Source organism: Phallusia mammillata, chromosome 5, assembly GCF_965637545.1.
Source record: "Phallusia mammillata chromosome 5, kaPhaMamm4.hap1.1, whole genome shotgun sequence".
NCBI classification, from domain to species: Eukaryota; Metazoa; Chordata; class Ascidiacea; order Phlebobranchia; family Ascidiidae; genus Phallusia; species Phallusia mammillata.
The window spans coordinates 17,046,204-17,062,797 of NC_137256.1; the positions used below are offsets into that span (position 1 = coordinate 17,046,204).

General features: G+C 42.5%; 1 protein-coding gene across 2 annotated transcripts in view; it reads right to left on the reverse strand.

The window, feature by feature from the left end:
• The window catches only part of LOC145228465 (uncharacterized), a 30,858-nt gene extending 19,424 nt beyond the window's left edge, over window positions 1-11,434 (reverse strand). The window contains exons 1-7 of one of the 2 annotated variants that reach the window (XM_080093520.1): window positions 10,982-11,432; window positions 9,907-10,120; window positions 7,445-7,537; window positions 5,236-5,412; window positions 4,925-5,019; window positions 2,764-4,819; window positions 2,402-2,580 (exon numbers count right to left, since the gene is read on the reverse strand). In XM_080093520.1, coding sequence (XP_079949646.1) covers window positions 2,402-2,580; window positions 2,764-4,819; window positions 4,925-5,019; window positions 5,236-5,412; window positions 7,445-7,537; window positions 9,907-10,120; window positions 10,982-11,396 — 3,229 coding nt within the window. In that variant the 5' untranslated portion in view covers window positions 11,397-11,432. Of the gene's footprint in view, window positions 1-2,401; window positions 2,581-2,763; window positions 4,820-4,924; window positions 5,020-5,235; window positions 5,413-7,444; window positions 7,538-9,906; window positions 10,121-10,981 lie in introns of both variants that reach the window. The other variant, XM_080093519.1, reaches the window with a different exon arrangement.
• Between the last annotated feature and the right edge of the window lie 5,160 nt (window positions 11,435-16,594).

A 16,594-nucleotide genomic window follows, 5' to 3' on the forward strand; every position in this document is an offset into this window, starting at 1 on the left:
TTGTTTCAACGAGACGCACCTCATCTTATCGGCTTGTTCCGATCGCAATCGCCGACATAAACGACTGGTGCAACATGAACCCGGAAACTTTACATAACGAGTGCCGCTGAGATCACTAACTTAAAGAGTGATACGGACTTATTGGTTTGATTATTAAAGAACATTATGAGTTATATTGTTTATGTTTGAATTTTCTGCAAAAAGATTACAAAGTCCAGGATATTTCGTTAAATTGAGACCGGCGTAGCATGTTGGAACCTTGAAACGTTACTGCTTGCTGAGAAATAAGTGCATACGCCAAACATGCCAAGTGATAAAGGTTCAGACCGGCAATGACATTAATCGACGTGGCACATAAAAAGGGATCATAAATTGCCCTGGATTATCGTTTTCATTCCTGTATTAAACAGTGTTGTTTCTTCCTTTTGCCTCAACAACCTTGATTGACGACAAAGATAAGGAAATCCGAGGGACTTGAAATGATAGTGAGCGCAATAAAACCACCATGGCGGAGTCGTCATAAATCATCATCCAGACGAAATTCTTCATTAATACGAGCTAGTAAGCATATTTATCAAAACTTTTGACCTTCTGGCAGCGATTGGCGACCAATGTCAAATCCTGTGTGGCGCCCGTGTCAAAGACCTATGTTATTGCCAAAGAAGAACGATATATGGACGTCGGAGGAAAGTGGTAAACTTGGTTTGCATTAGAGGCAATTTCTGGGTGGGCCTAAATCCTTTCAGCGTTTATTGAAGCAGGGTAATAGCGCGGTAAAACTTGGCATAAACTTCGAGATTTGGGTTCGGTAATTTTACCGTAAAGTAGCATGATGGATCTCGGACTGCGCTGCTATGAAACCTTTGGATTCAGAAGATCGATTTGAGAACATAACATAAAACAGGTTAAATGTAAAAATTTGGATAAAAGTGAGACTGTTTTAGAAATTATATTTTCACGGTGTTTGCTGTCCCTCACAACTATTTCCTTTTAAGAGGTCGCTGTTGACAAACATACTCACACCAAGTAAAAAAAACATCCTGCAGTTTGCAAGGATTTCGGGTCTAAAGTAGAAAGTAAAGGATCTCAAAATAACTTTGTTTTTATCGGTTGACCGGCAGGTGGCATCTGCTGAAGAACACTAATGCATTTCGACTGTTTTAAGACCGTCGCACCCTCGAAAAACGCTTTTCACTTTTTAGCAAGTTTGGCGAACCGTGGGCACTTAAAAATATGTGCCCACACCGGAACGTTGTGAGGCTAACACAAGAAAGCAGTTACTTTAGTTGGTGACCATGTTTCTTGATGTTGGTAAGAGTGGAAAATGTATCAGCGAAAAGGTTCTTTAGTGTTAAATTATACAACGCAGCTTCGACGGTTCATATTTTTTAGGGTATTTATGGGAACATTTTAATAGAAACTGTTTGTCTGTTGCAATTTTACGCAAAAGCATCTTTTTGTACTGTTGGCATCAAAACAGTGGAAAGAAACAATATTTAATAAATGCAACTGTCATGTAATGTAATTTCATTTCCTAGACTTGTCAAACTTGTGTTTTGCACTTGCAAGAGAGCAAGATGTCTGTGCATCAACCACGCCTCTCTTAAAGCGCGCATGGGTTGACCGCAACCACAAAAACGCGCTGAATAGGTCGAAACTCGGCGAAGTTAACAGAAAAACCTCGCGTTTTAGACCACACAGCAAGAAAAAAACGACCGTTTGGGGATTTCATTTTGATTTCCGTTGCGACTTTAGACACAAAGTTTTAAAACAAGAGAAAATAAAAGGCGCTTTGTGACAACATGAACGCCACCATTGTGTCACGCCGGGCCTAAAGGTTAACTTGTTTCACGCGTGAGTAGCTTTGCAAAGTGATAAGCAGCAGCCTGACAGAAGCATGTATTGTGACCGCGTAAAGTAAAGAATCACAACAAAACGCAGTGTTTATCACGACCCTAAAAAGTTGTAAACGTTGATTGTCCGTGCCCTAAGCTAACTGTACTTTTGCATTTTAAATTTTAAGGCGGTCGTATGTATTGTTCTTACGCCAAATCATTGTCACGTAAACTATCTTGAATCTCGCCGCTAGATTTTAGCGGTATGCGCCACAAGCGTTTTTGCACTTTAACTGGCGGTAAAAAGAACAAGCTCTTTATATTTCTGGTGGAAAGTACTTGAAGTCAAACCAGCAAATTTCACCGATGTAAGTCAGTTATAAATCTAATTGTGCCTTACAAATGTGTACCCGCGTAGGTCAGTAAATTGCACTGACAAACGTTAATTGTGTACTCTTACACGTACAAACTGTTGTTTAGTTAATCTATGAAACATATACCCGATTGCATATTATCCACTTCAATTGTTTAGTATTTACTGAACTTTCGTATAAATCATAACTTACTGGCATTCTTTGACTTGTAGACAGGACTAGTAGGAATCGGATGCATAATGCTGGGCATCGGCCCCATGTACGTCGTGGACATCAGGGGAACAATACTGGGTAATACCTGGGTTAGATGGGGTCGTACAATTGTCCCACCTTGACCCTGTGAATCCTGTCCGGTTCGGTTTTGCGTTGAGCTGTGTAACAAAATATTTGCCTTTAGTCCAAAAAAGAATATATTCACAAGCATAGCACTAGAATTGTCCACAAACTATTATGTAATCAAGTCCGACAATATTTTCTAATTCAAACAACACCTACATCGTTTAAACAAAGAACCGTAAAATCGAGTGCGCCAACTTAAAAACATATTTGCTTACCGAGAACCACCAAATGGATTGGACACAGAAAGTGACGAACCGGGATTGTACATTCCCATTCCGCCTCCAAATGATGGTTGGTTGCCTGGATACAGGTGGTTGCCTTGGTAACCATTCAATTGAGGATTCTGAGGTTGTAGGCCATAATTGTAGCCGGGCTGGTATTGGTTTAAAAGAGGGTTGGTGTAGCCAGTAAGTCCGTGGTTGGGATAGCCACGAGCCCCTTGATTGGTCAAACCAGGGATACCTTGACCAACTGCTCCATTCGAAGTGTCCTTTGTGCCTTGTTGTGCCTGACTGCCAAGTCCATTTACTCCTTGCGATTTAAGACCGGTCGCATCTTTGTTGGTGCCTGTTTGGGACACACCAACACCCTGATTCGCACCATTGTCCGGATTATTTGTCAACCCTTGACCTCCAAAACCACCTACACCAGGATAAGGATATGGTTGAGGGTACAAGTACTGGTGAGCAAATGGATACTGCTTGTTATTTCCATAATATGGTCCGTTGGGGTTAGGCTGTAGACCAGTTAGTGAGGGATTTGCTGGTAAGTCACCTGTCGCTTGATCAAGGCCACCAGTTAAGGATGGAAGGTAAGGGTACGGATACTGCTGTTGGGGATTCGGGATAGAAGAAGACTTAATTGGTTGGTCCTGTGTTCCATGCCCAGCTTTTTGGTTCGCCGATTGATCAACGGGAAGCGATTGGTCGTTAGGTTGTGTCAAGCCTTCGCCGACGGCTGGCGACTGCTGGTTGTTAGTGCTGACATCTCGAGGCTGCGTGATACTTCCTCCATCGGCAACAGAATCTGGTCCACTATCTCTGTTTGGTGTTTCAACTTCTGGTAGCTTAGGAGATAACCTGTCTGCTAAAGGCACGGTGCCCTTGGAGCCCGTGTTCGAGGCTAAAGGTCTGTACAAACCACTTACATCTGCACCAGTTTCTTCTGCACCTTGACCATCTGTCCTATAATGGCGATCCACTTGTGTCAATCGGGTTTCTCGCGACAAATCTGAATCATCTGCATCAGGCAGTTGTCCCGTTTGTTCCGATGAAGCACCAGTCTGGTCATACTGGCGGCCTGCACCGACCAGACCTTGTCCGGTGCCGAACTGGTTTGGCCCATACTGGTTTGCGGAACCAGGATATTGATTTCCATAGTAGGGGTTGTATCTTTGGTTGTAAAAGCCATACTGGTTTCTAAAATCATTCTGCTGACCTGGTTGATTACCTGCGACTGCTCCATTGGCGTTGTAGTCGTTTAGACCGCCACCCAACTGATTTTGCGAGCTAGTTTCATCGGCGCTTGTATCATCCGAAGTATCTTTGGTGTCTGAACTGGTAGCTTGTTTCCCTGAGGTGCCGCCTAGGTAGTTTAGGCTGTTGTAATAACCAGGGTACTGTTGGTTGAAATTTTGGTAAGGTGAAAGTTGTCCGTTTCCTAGTAACTGGTTTTGTGCGTTGCTAGAGGAAGGCAGACCGCTTTGAGACACAGAATCTGCTGCTTTCGGGCTGGCTTGTGGGTCGCCTGTCCTGCCTTGCTGATAACCAGGGTAATTGACATAACCTGGATACTGCTGTTGTTGGAAATTGTAGCCGTTGTAACCACGGAAGCCAGTATTTCCTCCAAATCCAGTGGTCTCTCCCTGAGATCCGTATCCCGGATAGCTCGCGGGATTCGGTTTCAACGCATCTTTAGCTCCTTGTGATGTTTGGCCTCCGGCAGTATCTGGACTCACCAGAGGAGGAACCACCACGTTTTCACCATTGTTGGTTTGGCTTCCAGATGCGGAGGAAGAAGACAAAGATGGTGAAGAATCGGACGAAGGTTGTCTGTAGCCACCACCAGTGTTTCCGAAGTTATTCCAGTCCGCTTGAAGAAGAGTGGTGTCGTAGCCTACCTTGTCAATGTCAGAACTTGGCGCATAATTGGCTGGTCGCTCTCCGTACCGATTACTTGAGTATTGAGTTTCTGGGAGTTGGCCCTCTTCCTGAATTGGATCACGAAGAACGCGTTGAGTTGCTTCTAGTGCAAGAGATGTCTGTCGTGGCCCTAGGTAGAAAGGACGTTTGCAAATCATTGTATTTATATATGGTAGTGCGTTTTAGAAATGGTACGCTTTGCAGTTTAAAAGTTGTATTTGGTCAATGTATTTACCTTGGGTTCTTTCAATACATTCTTGGTCGTCGGTACAAAGCAGGGAACCACCCTCCGCGGGACAATAACACACTTGACAGTTTGGCTTCTCTACCCTGTGGCATGCAAAATAAAAATGTTGCGTAAAAGGTTAGGAAAGATTGTACTAGGCTGTACAGGTCTTCTAAAAAAAGGTAAAAAGTGAATTGAAGAGATCCCATTGTAGATACTGTAACTATCTCGTTCAATACATTCATTAAATTGTCGCAAAATGCAATACAAGCAAGCAACAGTTTAAATTTAGTGCACTGGAAAACGGCATGTTACCATACCTGCTGCCTCCATTATGTTTTTCGCCGTCTTCTGCCACACATCCCACAGTCAGGCATTCAGCGCATCCTTCAGCATTCGTGAATGTGTCAATACAGTAGATGGGAGTTTGTGGACAGATTATCTTGGGCGCGTTCACTGGGCCAAAACCGCCAGGATTGGAGAACACCTCACCAAAGCTGTAAAAAGATTATTAAGTTAAAAATATAAACGTGACATCGGAGAGCTCAAAAAAGTTGAGATAAAATATATGTGTTGCACTGGTAGAATACGCATCAGACCAAGACAATGTTAAATTTGAGATCACATTAATGTTATGGTGCGTACCAAAAGCATTTGTTAATTTGTGAGCAAATATAAATATTACAAAAACGTTTTCGCACACAACACCTTGGTGTGCTTTAAAAATATCTCATACACTTTTACCTTACCCTAACAAAACAACTATAGACAACATGCAACAAACAAAACTGTTTTGTAGAAGATTTCTCGATCTTAGCTAAGGCGTTATCTTGCTTTCAAACAGGAGAAATGTCCTTAAATCGTTAAAGAACCGCCACCGCAACATAGAAATCAAGGAAAAATATCTTTAGCCGACCCAGTAGGTTCTTAATCGCGATCAGCTGCAGCCGCCAAGCTCAAACACCCGGAAAATCGTTGAGTATTGGAAGATATACGAAACAATAGGCCAATGTTACGACACAATAAGGCGGTTTCAAGGCTCAGGTGCCCAAAATTTAACTTGATCCTTATCCAAGGCCCCGGCAGCGGGGGAATTCCCTCTCGTGCTCTGAGGTCCGGATGTAGGTTATGGTTAAATTGACTTGGACATTAAATTGCACGATCATGTTATGACACAGTTGCGTTGTTATCTAAAACGACTCTACAATGACAGCTGTGTGTCGTTAAATTCAAACTGCGATTTTTTTTTTCAGCAACAGGTTTGCAATAGAGATTTAAAAGTGGGTACATTTCAGGAAGAAAACCAATTGGGAGAATTTTATGCAGTTAGAAGCCAAAAACTGGCCATTTTTGGCGTTTGCTAAGCTCACAAAATATTAAGCGAAAGTCCGCAAGTTTAAGTGTTCGGGTGTATGCTAAAAGAAAAAGAAAATGGGCCAAAAACGTTGTACAGTGTAGTCATAAAAAATATGTCATAGCTGTTTGTGTCTGTTTATAGTTGGTGCCATAAGTTTAATGCACTCTCTCACGTACCCGGAAATTCCTCAATTTTATCGTGTGTATTATAGCCCTTTGCCCGCAGGCCACATATATACAAGTCATAAGTTATTCGACCATCTGTACGTTGACTCCTTATCACTACAGCCGACTTCCGCGTGGCAAATCTGCTCACGGCTTGTCACAGATCATTCGCCACTCCTTATATCAGGATTTTTGGGCGAAATTCCATGTTGTACGACCTGGCCGTATTTATAGGTTTGTGTGCCACTTCTACGAATTTTTTATTCGTGGCAAAGGACGGCATTTTGCGACACTTTGACATGGGATGTGGCTTGGTACTAACATGAGTTGCACTGCTAAACATGAAACACGTGCTGATATTTATCAGAGGTGTGCACACTAGTTCGCAAACTGGCATTTGTGGAACACTAAATATTTAATGGAGAAACGAAGTAGGCATAACCGGAAAAACACTTGCTCTAACTTAAATACGATGGAAAACAGACAGAAAGTTAAAAGATTTAAGAGCTGAGCTCTAAATACGTCATATATATAAATTCAGCTGCTTTGTATTAAAATAAGTTAAACGGAAGAATTTGCATATCGATCCACTTAACAAAAAGAGGACTATCATAGACGTCCGTAACTTAGGCAATTAAACTCGGTAATCAATATGACCATTTTAAACGGACCCCGTGAAAGGTTTAAAGTTACTTAAGCATCGAGCCAACGCCCTAATGACCCAACCATCGTCTCTTACGTAACGAAACCTCGGCCTATGTTACAGATAAATCCGCTAACAACAGGAAGCGGTTGGAAACTGTGTTGGAACACGTCGTCCGTAACGCGTTGAACAGGATTTAAACGTTACGTCAAAAGAAACCGCAAAGGCCGGAGGTCGAGGTGTATTATCAAAAGCCGACGTTTATCGCAAAAATCTCCTGTATTTTGTCACCCAAAATGCATGCATAGGATGTGATATGCTTGTGGTTGCGGTTAGACCGATGGTTATCGAACGGATTTAGTTACCTGCAAGCTATGGCTCCGCCGCCCTTGGGACACCGACAAATTGTGCTCCCGCTGTCCACTGAGTACGATTCTCCTTCTGGCACTTGCCCGTCTCTGAAAAATAGTAAAAGCAATTTTCAGTAAGATATGACTGTGAGAGCACAGAGCAAATAAAAAAATGAAGACATGGTCCACACATAATGCAACCACAGAATATGAATATTTGTTCACCATGTTTTTTATGTTGCTAACATAGTTAAAAACCAACCAATACTCTTCTAGGTTGATTGTGTCTTTCTATTTCTTCACATTGAACCCCTTTTGCGATTAGAATACTTACTATTTACCCCCAAGAACCCTAACTAAAGTGCGTATGGGCAAAACACATGTGGCGCCACGAGTCCAATTTTGCTTCGGAAGCCAAACGTAAAATTTACTGCCAAAAAAACCACACTAAACAAATATCATCAAAGCACTGTTTCTTAAGAAACGTTTGGAACAAACTAGCGTTGACTAAACGGTTGGCACAAACCAAAACAGAAAAAATACGCAGGAAGGGGACCCATAACAAGCACTATTGTGTTTGGACCATCTTATCCGATTAGAAATCATTACGTGAAAAGCGAAACTGCAAACCTACCGAACTACACAAAAGACTGCTTGTTGTTGGGACTAATGTTAATACCAAGATAGGAGTAATGAGTCATTGCATGCCTTGTAACCTAAGTGATTGCCACGATTATCAACCTTATTAACGTCCAATACCACCGCATGACTCATGAAGTTAAACCAGCGTCGTCTGGTCCCTAATGTTAAATAGGAAACGATGCGGCGGTGAGGTTGATCTTTTGAAAGATTACTTTAAGTATATAACTGTTAAATAAGATAGTGTTCTTAAGCACATATTCGCCTTTCGTACCATCAACCAAAAACAAGCACGGCAGATGCAAAATCACAACAAAATAGTTGGTCAAATCTAGCTGGGAACAAGTTCCAATTTGAATTTTCGGTCTATTGGAATATTGAAGTTTTTTGGGGATCTTCTTCAAACAGCTAAGCATGTGAACCGACCTTTGGCGTTAAGGAAACGTGTTTAAATCGCAAAATCGGGTTCACCGTACACAAGCAGGAAACCGAACGTAGAACCTAACACGAGTGTGATAACTCCGAAATCGGCTTCTGTACGTCTCTGCCGCACACAAACAAACATACAAGTCTTCAAACATGCCCGGATCATCTCGGAGTGCCGCACGCAAACAATCGAATCAGAAGCGGCTTGAAACGCTTGCCCGACGAGGCGTCAATCGTCGCTGGGGAAAACTCTTTAGCAGATGACTGTGTCGACTGTGGCCAGGTCGACGACGGCTGTAGGAAAACCGGAACCCAGGCAACTACACCCAATCATAGGGAAGCATGAAAGCATAGGGCGCAGGCGATCGGCTTCTACGATCAAGTTCTGGAAGTCGAGCACCTTGTTTACCGGTCAACACGTTCAATTGTGCATTGTAGTGGCGCGGCGTCACCGGGCGATGTTTAACAATTCGAGTATTGTGTCGCTGTTTTAATGCTATGAGAACGCAGTGAAGCAGGGGCGCCACTCCGTGTGGTTGCGGTTGTTCTAATAAGGCTGAAGTTTTTACCTTTTTGGATCATGACAAATTTTGCTTCTATACAAATTTAAACTTGTTTTCGTCGAAATCTATCGCCTAATCACTTAAAATACGAACGATGAAAGTTACCGGTAAAACACTAGACGACGTATCGTAGTTTCCTCGTGTGAAAACACGATCGAAATGCCACGCAAACAAGACAACGCAAAAATCCCAGCCCGCACGAGTAACGTCAAGAAATCGGGCAAAGAGAAACCGCTCTTCACAGCGACTGACGAGCAAATATTGACAAAAGCTCGAAAAGTGATCATAACAGGAGCGCCACATAGGGCTTTTTGGCAACAAGGATTATTTTTCTTTCCGCTCGTCGAAGCTTGTTTCGACCCAAGCGTCTCCACACAGGCATGTCACGTAACAGATGTACGACATGAGTGGGTCAAATAAACGCCCGGTCGCTGATATAAATACTCAATAATCGCTGGAGACGCGTGCGATACCCTCTATGGTCGGCTCCACTACCAAATCGCCGAAGGCCATTGTGATAGTTATTTTTATGTCACATTTATACAAAATCGTCGCCTAAATTTTAAAAGACTATTCATACAAGGAAACGTATGCTCAGTGTTTTTTCAAGGTGTTTTGGGGGACCGAAACGGTCCCCCAAATTTCTCCAGCGGTTTCCCAAAATTTGGATTTGGCTATTTTTTGGTATTTAAATGAAACACTTGCGGTCTCTTAAAACTACTTAGCGGTCACCCAAACCAAACCTTAAAAAAACCTGCGTATGCTATATGGTTTTATTCCATTTTTAATAAATGCAGAAAATCCCGAATTCAAGTGTCTATTTTAACACGAAAACAAATAAAAACTTACGCGTAGCCGTTTTGCTCACAGTCGTATCGTTGATGAAAACCTTGACAAATGCAGCCAAATTGGGCACAAGTGGGGCAACAGTCGCCTTGCGTTACATTGAGGCAGTTTCTCGGAGGCACGCACTGACTTCTGTCGCAAGGCTGATCCTGGTCTAAATCTGTGACGGTGGAATCCGCAGCCGGTGCCTGTACCGCTTGGGATTCTTGTGGCGCCACTGAAAAATCAAAGACACGTTGCGGTTATTGATTGCGGTTTAAAGTGTTGGTTCATGCGGGTCCAATGCTGCTCGTTGCAGAATTGCACGCGGACCTTGCACTCTGCTGATTATTATAGGACAAAGATCGTTGAGTTGCTCGCTAAAGTTTATGGTTCAGAAAAGTTAACATGATGTCAAGTCGGCTTTAACATTTGCTGAGCAAGCACATTCCGAAAATTTGAGTCTTTTATTGGAAAATTGCGGTAAAAGGAAATTGTTAAATTTGTAAGTTGTGGGAAAACAGGTTGACCGTAGATTTTCAGTAATGTTACGCTAATTCCATGCAGTGTTTTTGAAACGAAAGCAATTCTCCTGACTTTGGAAGCCAAATTGTAGCGACATCGGTTATGATGTCATTTTCCGGCCAAATCACAAAATGGGTGAATCAACATCCGCAGTTTGTTTGTGGGGTGCAAGACAACAACTATTTTTAGTCACCAAACTTGCCAAGCCACTTTTCTGGCCTGGGATTTCGAGTCAGAAATAAGTCAGTGCTGACCGAAATAGGGGAAATGGGAAACGCTTGGCGAGCTTTGAAACGGTGCAAATCGCTTAAGGGGCCAAATAACCAGGATCTGAGCAATGATGTGGTGTGAACAAGCAGAAAATGTTTGTAATTCAACTTCAAATGCGACATAATTGGCCCGAACTATAATAATACCACCTGTGCCAAAACCTATTTCACTTTTGATTGTCAAATTATCTGCTGGATAAAACTATAACGTTTTGTAAACCCCCATGGATTACTTACTTTGCGGTGTTTGAAAGAAAACGTTGTAAATGTGTTTAAGTCCCAAAGCATTTTAAATGTTAACAAACCTGGTTGATCCTGTTGATGACTTGGTTGGGGTTCCACAGATTCCGGTTGTTGCAGAGAAGATGCGAAGTTATCTTGAGATGAAGGTTGAGGATACCCTCCCGCTGCTGTCTGGAACGCTTGATCTGCACTGGGTTCAGCATCAACTGGTCGAAGAGGCGGTACTTGTGGATTCGAGAATCCATAGGATGAGGGCGCCAGATTGTTCTGGAAGGGATTCTGGCCGAGATAGGAAATCTCTCTGTCATCAGTCGTTTTGCCTCGTCGGCCACGAATCAACATGTCTTGTGTTTTGTAAAGTTGCCTTGGATTGGGTACACGGCGGTTGCGCATGTTACGCATATGGGTGTAGGGATAGCATGACGCCAAAGCGACAAAACCGACGAGAAGTAGCGGGAGCGCTAAGCGGTTTTCCATGGTTACACGCAGCAAGGTATTTGTTATCCTGTTTTTGCGTTAACCTACAGTCTACAAAAAGATAAAAATGGAATTAATTTTAGAAACGTACATTGATTACGAAATATTACGGAATATATCGGTCTGGGCGTGTGACGCAAACATTATTTAAACACAATGATGGGAAATATATGTAATTAACTTGTCCTAGATCAAATCAAAAGTAGCAATTTTACATCCGATTACGCCTGGTTACGAGCAACTAATGATATCCTTCAAAGGCAAAAATTAAGAGGAGGTTTAAAATCGGGAGCTGTTCAGGTCATTGCTCACAATCATATGTGCAGAACAATAAGGGATGGTCAGTTGCCAAGCTTTGGAACGGAGATGGGCGCGCCCTGGTAGCGTCACAAGCCAAATTTGTACCTACACTGCTGCGCAAGTAATAAACGCAACTGCAGCAGAGCCAAAAATTGCGACTCGGGTAATATGACGCCCATTTGGCCTCACAATCGCAGTTTGAATGGCCGCACTTTGGACCTCAACAAGGTGCTTGGGCAACGCAGGGAGACACAGCGTGGGCGCAAGCGGCTACAAGCTCGTCGCGTCAGTTATATGACCAAACAAACAATCTTACGGCCGTCGCCACTGCTGCACCTAGATAAACAAACACCGTCCAGCCGTGTAATGCGTGTATTTAGATTTATCGCAGGGCAAACCACAAACATCTGTGGTGCACAACTCTGTCCAGTTTGATGGCACGTTATCGCCCATTTCAGGGACTTGAAAGCTTAACTGTAGACTTTCATGCTGCCGCAAAAACACTTTCAAGGTAGTATCTGCTGAAAAATCTTAAAAACTTAAGACCACACATCACCTACGCGTTCTTGGAATTTTCTCACTCCTTGGCCACGCCAAACCCACAATCATCGCACTCCAAACAGGACAAAACCTGCAGTGCGCAACAATGTACATTGTACTCAAACAATCACCCACGGAGAGAAAGCTTATTTGGTTTCGGCTTAAAATTGCTCAAGTGCGCATGACCAAGAAGTCTTTTTTGTGGTTTTTCGTCGCTCCTAAACGGAGTAAAAGATGATATTCGTGTAAACAGCGAATTGGCAATGTGTACCAAGCATTTCAGACCGCCATCACCCAGTTGTGTGCGGGGAAATTTGAAAGTTGTAGTTACAGCAAAGTTCGTCAGTTAACCAACAGTTTACTTCTATTCGGTGACTTGGGATTTGGTACATAATATATGCTACTTCACACTAAGCACCATGATTAAGTCTATCTATTATCCATCTTTGTCACATCGATAGCACAAAGAGATCGCATGCAAATCAACAACAAAGACAACAACCTACAAAAAACGTATGTAACTAAAACTTGCCATGACTTTCGGTATAGCAACTGCCTTAAACCTATTTGACAGCTCAACAAACCTAACTGAAATGACAATTTAAATGGGGTTACTCGGGAACCCTAGCAATAAGTCAGGCCTCCCTTGACCTTAATTCAACCGAAACCCCGTTCTGAAGTTAAAGGGAAACTTTCAAAGGCGCTCGTCTACAACGCGTTTCCTGAAATTCGCTGAGTTTTAGGAGCATTCACTACTCTACGCCATGCGAATTATAGTCGAACCATGGGGGCCCACGACAGCGTTTGCCTACTTCTTTCACTCTGTGTGCTGTTGCTGTGTAAGCGGTGTGGGAGGCACGCTGGGTCGTTAGCGCTAGGAGCGGTAAGCTTCACCGGCGATCATGCATTTTTGGTGGCTTCGTGAGAGAATGGCTTCAACGCCAAATACTTGCGGCAAAGATCCATTATCATTCTTTTGCAAGCCCATTTATATCTTTCCAGTTAACTACGCAATTCTAGAATAGTCACGGCTCTTACCGACATAAAAAAACGCTTTATGTGGTCTTATAACAACCAAAATTACAGCATTCCTATATAGATCCACCTGTTTTGTCTTGTTGCATGTAGTTGAATGGGCATCAAAAAACTGGCAAACGACAGACCTTAATAGTCGTGCAGTCAACAAGGGCCCGTGTGAACATAGTTGACATATCACATTTTCGCTTGCTTTACTGTTTAGACAAACTCAAGGACAAGGACACCAAGTTGGTCAAACACGCCGATAAAATGTTCGCTAGCATTTGATCAGACGTACAAGTGGAAGCACCGCAAAGTCATGTCATAAACCATCATCAAACATGTTACGCGTGAGAAATACACAAAAAGATAAAGTCGCGCTTCACAACCTTAACTTAAACCTGATAAATAAATAAAGTACATCGTACCTGACACCTTTCCTGCTTTAGTGGTACGCCCTCAGTGCCTGTTAACTAGACCGCGGATAGATCATTAAACGAAGTCACCCTTTTTTGTCTAATTATGCACTTGAGTTGAAAGTTTTAGCCAAGGGGCGTCGACCGCGTCCACTTAAACTGACGGTGGTACTTAGTTTGCTAATTTAATGTTGAATCTGCCATAACTCCACGTTTCAACAAGTATTCTGACACGGAATAAGCCGTGAGAAAAGTGGATTCAAGTGCTTTCCTGACCAACTTCCTGGCCATTAAACTCAAAACTACCACTGAACACAACGGTCAGACCCAGGCGAACACACATCGTACATCGCCGTTGACAAACGTTTTGGCGGGATTTGGTGCTTGAGTCTCCCGCGAAATCTCTTGTGTTTTCACATTGTGAAAACCATTCTACTGCCAGGCAAGGCAGAAAGATCAGCAAAAAATGCGCCATATCGCGCTATTTAACTTGCTCTTTTTTCGTCGGCGTTACAGCTGCTTGTGTAAATACGACTACACGTTCAATGGAATGCTGCGACGGTTTCCTGGCGCACTACATCACACTGACGTAACAAACGATTGGAGCAAGGCCTGGGAGCACGGACTTTGAATCAAGCTCTTGGGACGTGACCCGTTAACTTCAAGTCAATTCGAAAAATGTTGACGATTTTTACATTTTCTTGTACCGTAACGCAAATGGCATGTAGAACAGACACGTTTAGACCACCGGCACACACATCTCTCCACACAAAAGTCATAGGATTTTCATCGCACCACCAACGATGTTTAACACAAAACACACTTTTAGGTATGCACGATTTAACTCTTTATTGCATCACACAGCCGTGAATTGGGACGCTTGCAGTGGCGACCTTTTCAACCTTCACAAGTTTTCCAAAACCCAAACGAGTAGTCATGCCACGCGTATAAGTGTGTGGCAGGCTACGCACTATCGCAACGGAACTACAAGAAGATAAGAACGGAAGCATTACCAAATTATGGGCGCTTGAGCTACAAACAGAGTCTAACTTGCCGCCATTGTGTATACATTCCTCTTATGATTAATTGCTTTTCCATAACTGCCGGTGGTGCCTCTTCGTAAAGCTAACGTGCGGCAAAAAGCCAGAATATTGAACTTGTTTTGAGGCATAAGCCAAAGTTTTGAACTTATTTTCGTTCAACTTTTAAATGGTAATACTTTTTTGTATTTTGCTTTACATGGGCTACTTTTGTTGCTATCATACACAGCTGTCTGTACAATATCTTTGTTTAAATTAGACTCTGGTATGTATAAAAATTTCCAACTCCTGCAAATTATTACCTTTCTATCCTGAGCCATTTCCAGGAAAGGTTGTTTTAACCGTCACAGTTCCAGGAAAATATTCAACTTATTTTGTTTAAAATTACTGACCATTGACCAATTTTGCAGGAATTAAAAAGTTGCTGCACTTCAAATGTATCTCGTGCATTTGGCGTCATCCACTAGAACTACTTTGTCTACTATGATATCAGTCATTAATTTTATTCCACGCGTACTGTTACGTCACAGTGCTTTTCTTTTGTTGCCATGCTTAAAGTTGATCCTTCGCTCCCAAAGGCATGGACTTATTTAGACCTCATGTTCCTGAGGGATTTCAAGCATCGGGCATTGACTGAGCTTTGGACTATGCAACCTATAATCAATTTAAATCTATTCACCGTGCAGTTTAACAACATCAAAAGTCTTGTAGAGCGTCAGCAGTAACCTAGCCTTGTGCCAGAAAGCCAGCTTTTTAGTCTTGCAGCGTCGGTTGTCAAGGGAGTTGACACTATAGGTAAGGGTGTGCTGCAATTGCTGTTTGTTTACTAATTGAAGACCTAGGCGTTGTGGGCATTGGCAAATATTCATTTGTTATGGTAAAAAACCTCTCATCCTGCCTTGCAAATACAAGGGGAGTGTTTATGTAAAGACTATAAACAAAGCCATTGGGTTGTAATTCAACAAGAAGCCTATTGGTTGGATTAAGTTAATGATATTGTTTTCTTACTGGGTACATCAGCACTAATAGCACCCTTACCCCTTCTTTAACTGCAACAAATTGGCTTCTAAAGTTGTCAAATCGGGCATCATATGCAATCAAGACCAAGCAGCCTGTCTTCCCTCCACAAAACAAAGATAAGTTTTACTGAAAGATAGTGATAAATTAGTCTACAAATGAGAAGCTTACACTCGATTTTTTCTGGCGCCCCATGTTTGTTTTTTTTTCTTTGGGAAACCCAAAATTGTAAATCGTGATTGACATTTACCCGCTTGTTTACACAAAGTGGTTCCTGGGAAGCACTAGGTGCCATGGGCTTCGGAAGTCCAAGTCACACAGAGCGCATAGTTACCATTCTTTTCTCGCACTGCGATCTACTAGGAGTTGTCTAATGCAACACAGGGCAGGTGCCGATATATAACTCAAGCTTCCTTCGTTGGTGTTGAATGAAATTTGGCAACACTATCCGAATCAGGGGAGGCAGTAAAAGCAAACTCCGGCTTCCACAAAATAAACAACGTCGTGTTCGGGGCCTTACTGCAAGGAAACCGATCTTCTGCAGAACTGGTGGACATATGACGTGCTCAGAGTAACAAATCCCTAGGTTGTACGCTAAAGCAGTGGTTCCCAACCCGGGAGGAATTCCTCCCTAGGGAGGAATTTTATGAGTTCAGGGGAGGAATTTCATAAAAACTGTAAAAAAAATTACATTGGAAATGTTACAGAATATTTTTGTATCTACATTATTATGTCAATTACAATTTGGACCCGGTTCGCATTTGGAACCAGTTGTAAAGGATTCTGAAATGGACAATTATAAGGTCTGTTTCAAATTGCTATAATTTTTTCTGTTATATTTGCTTTTCTTCTTATGGGGAGGAATGAA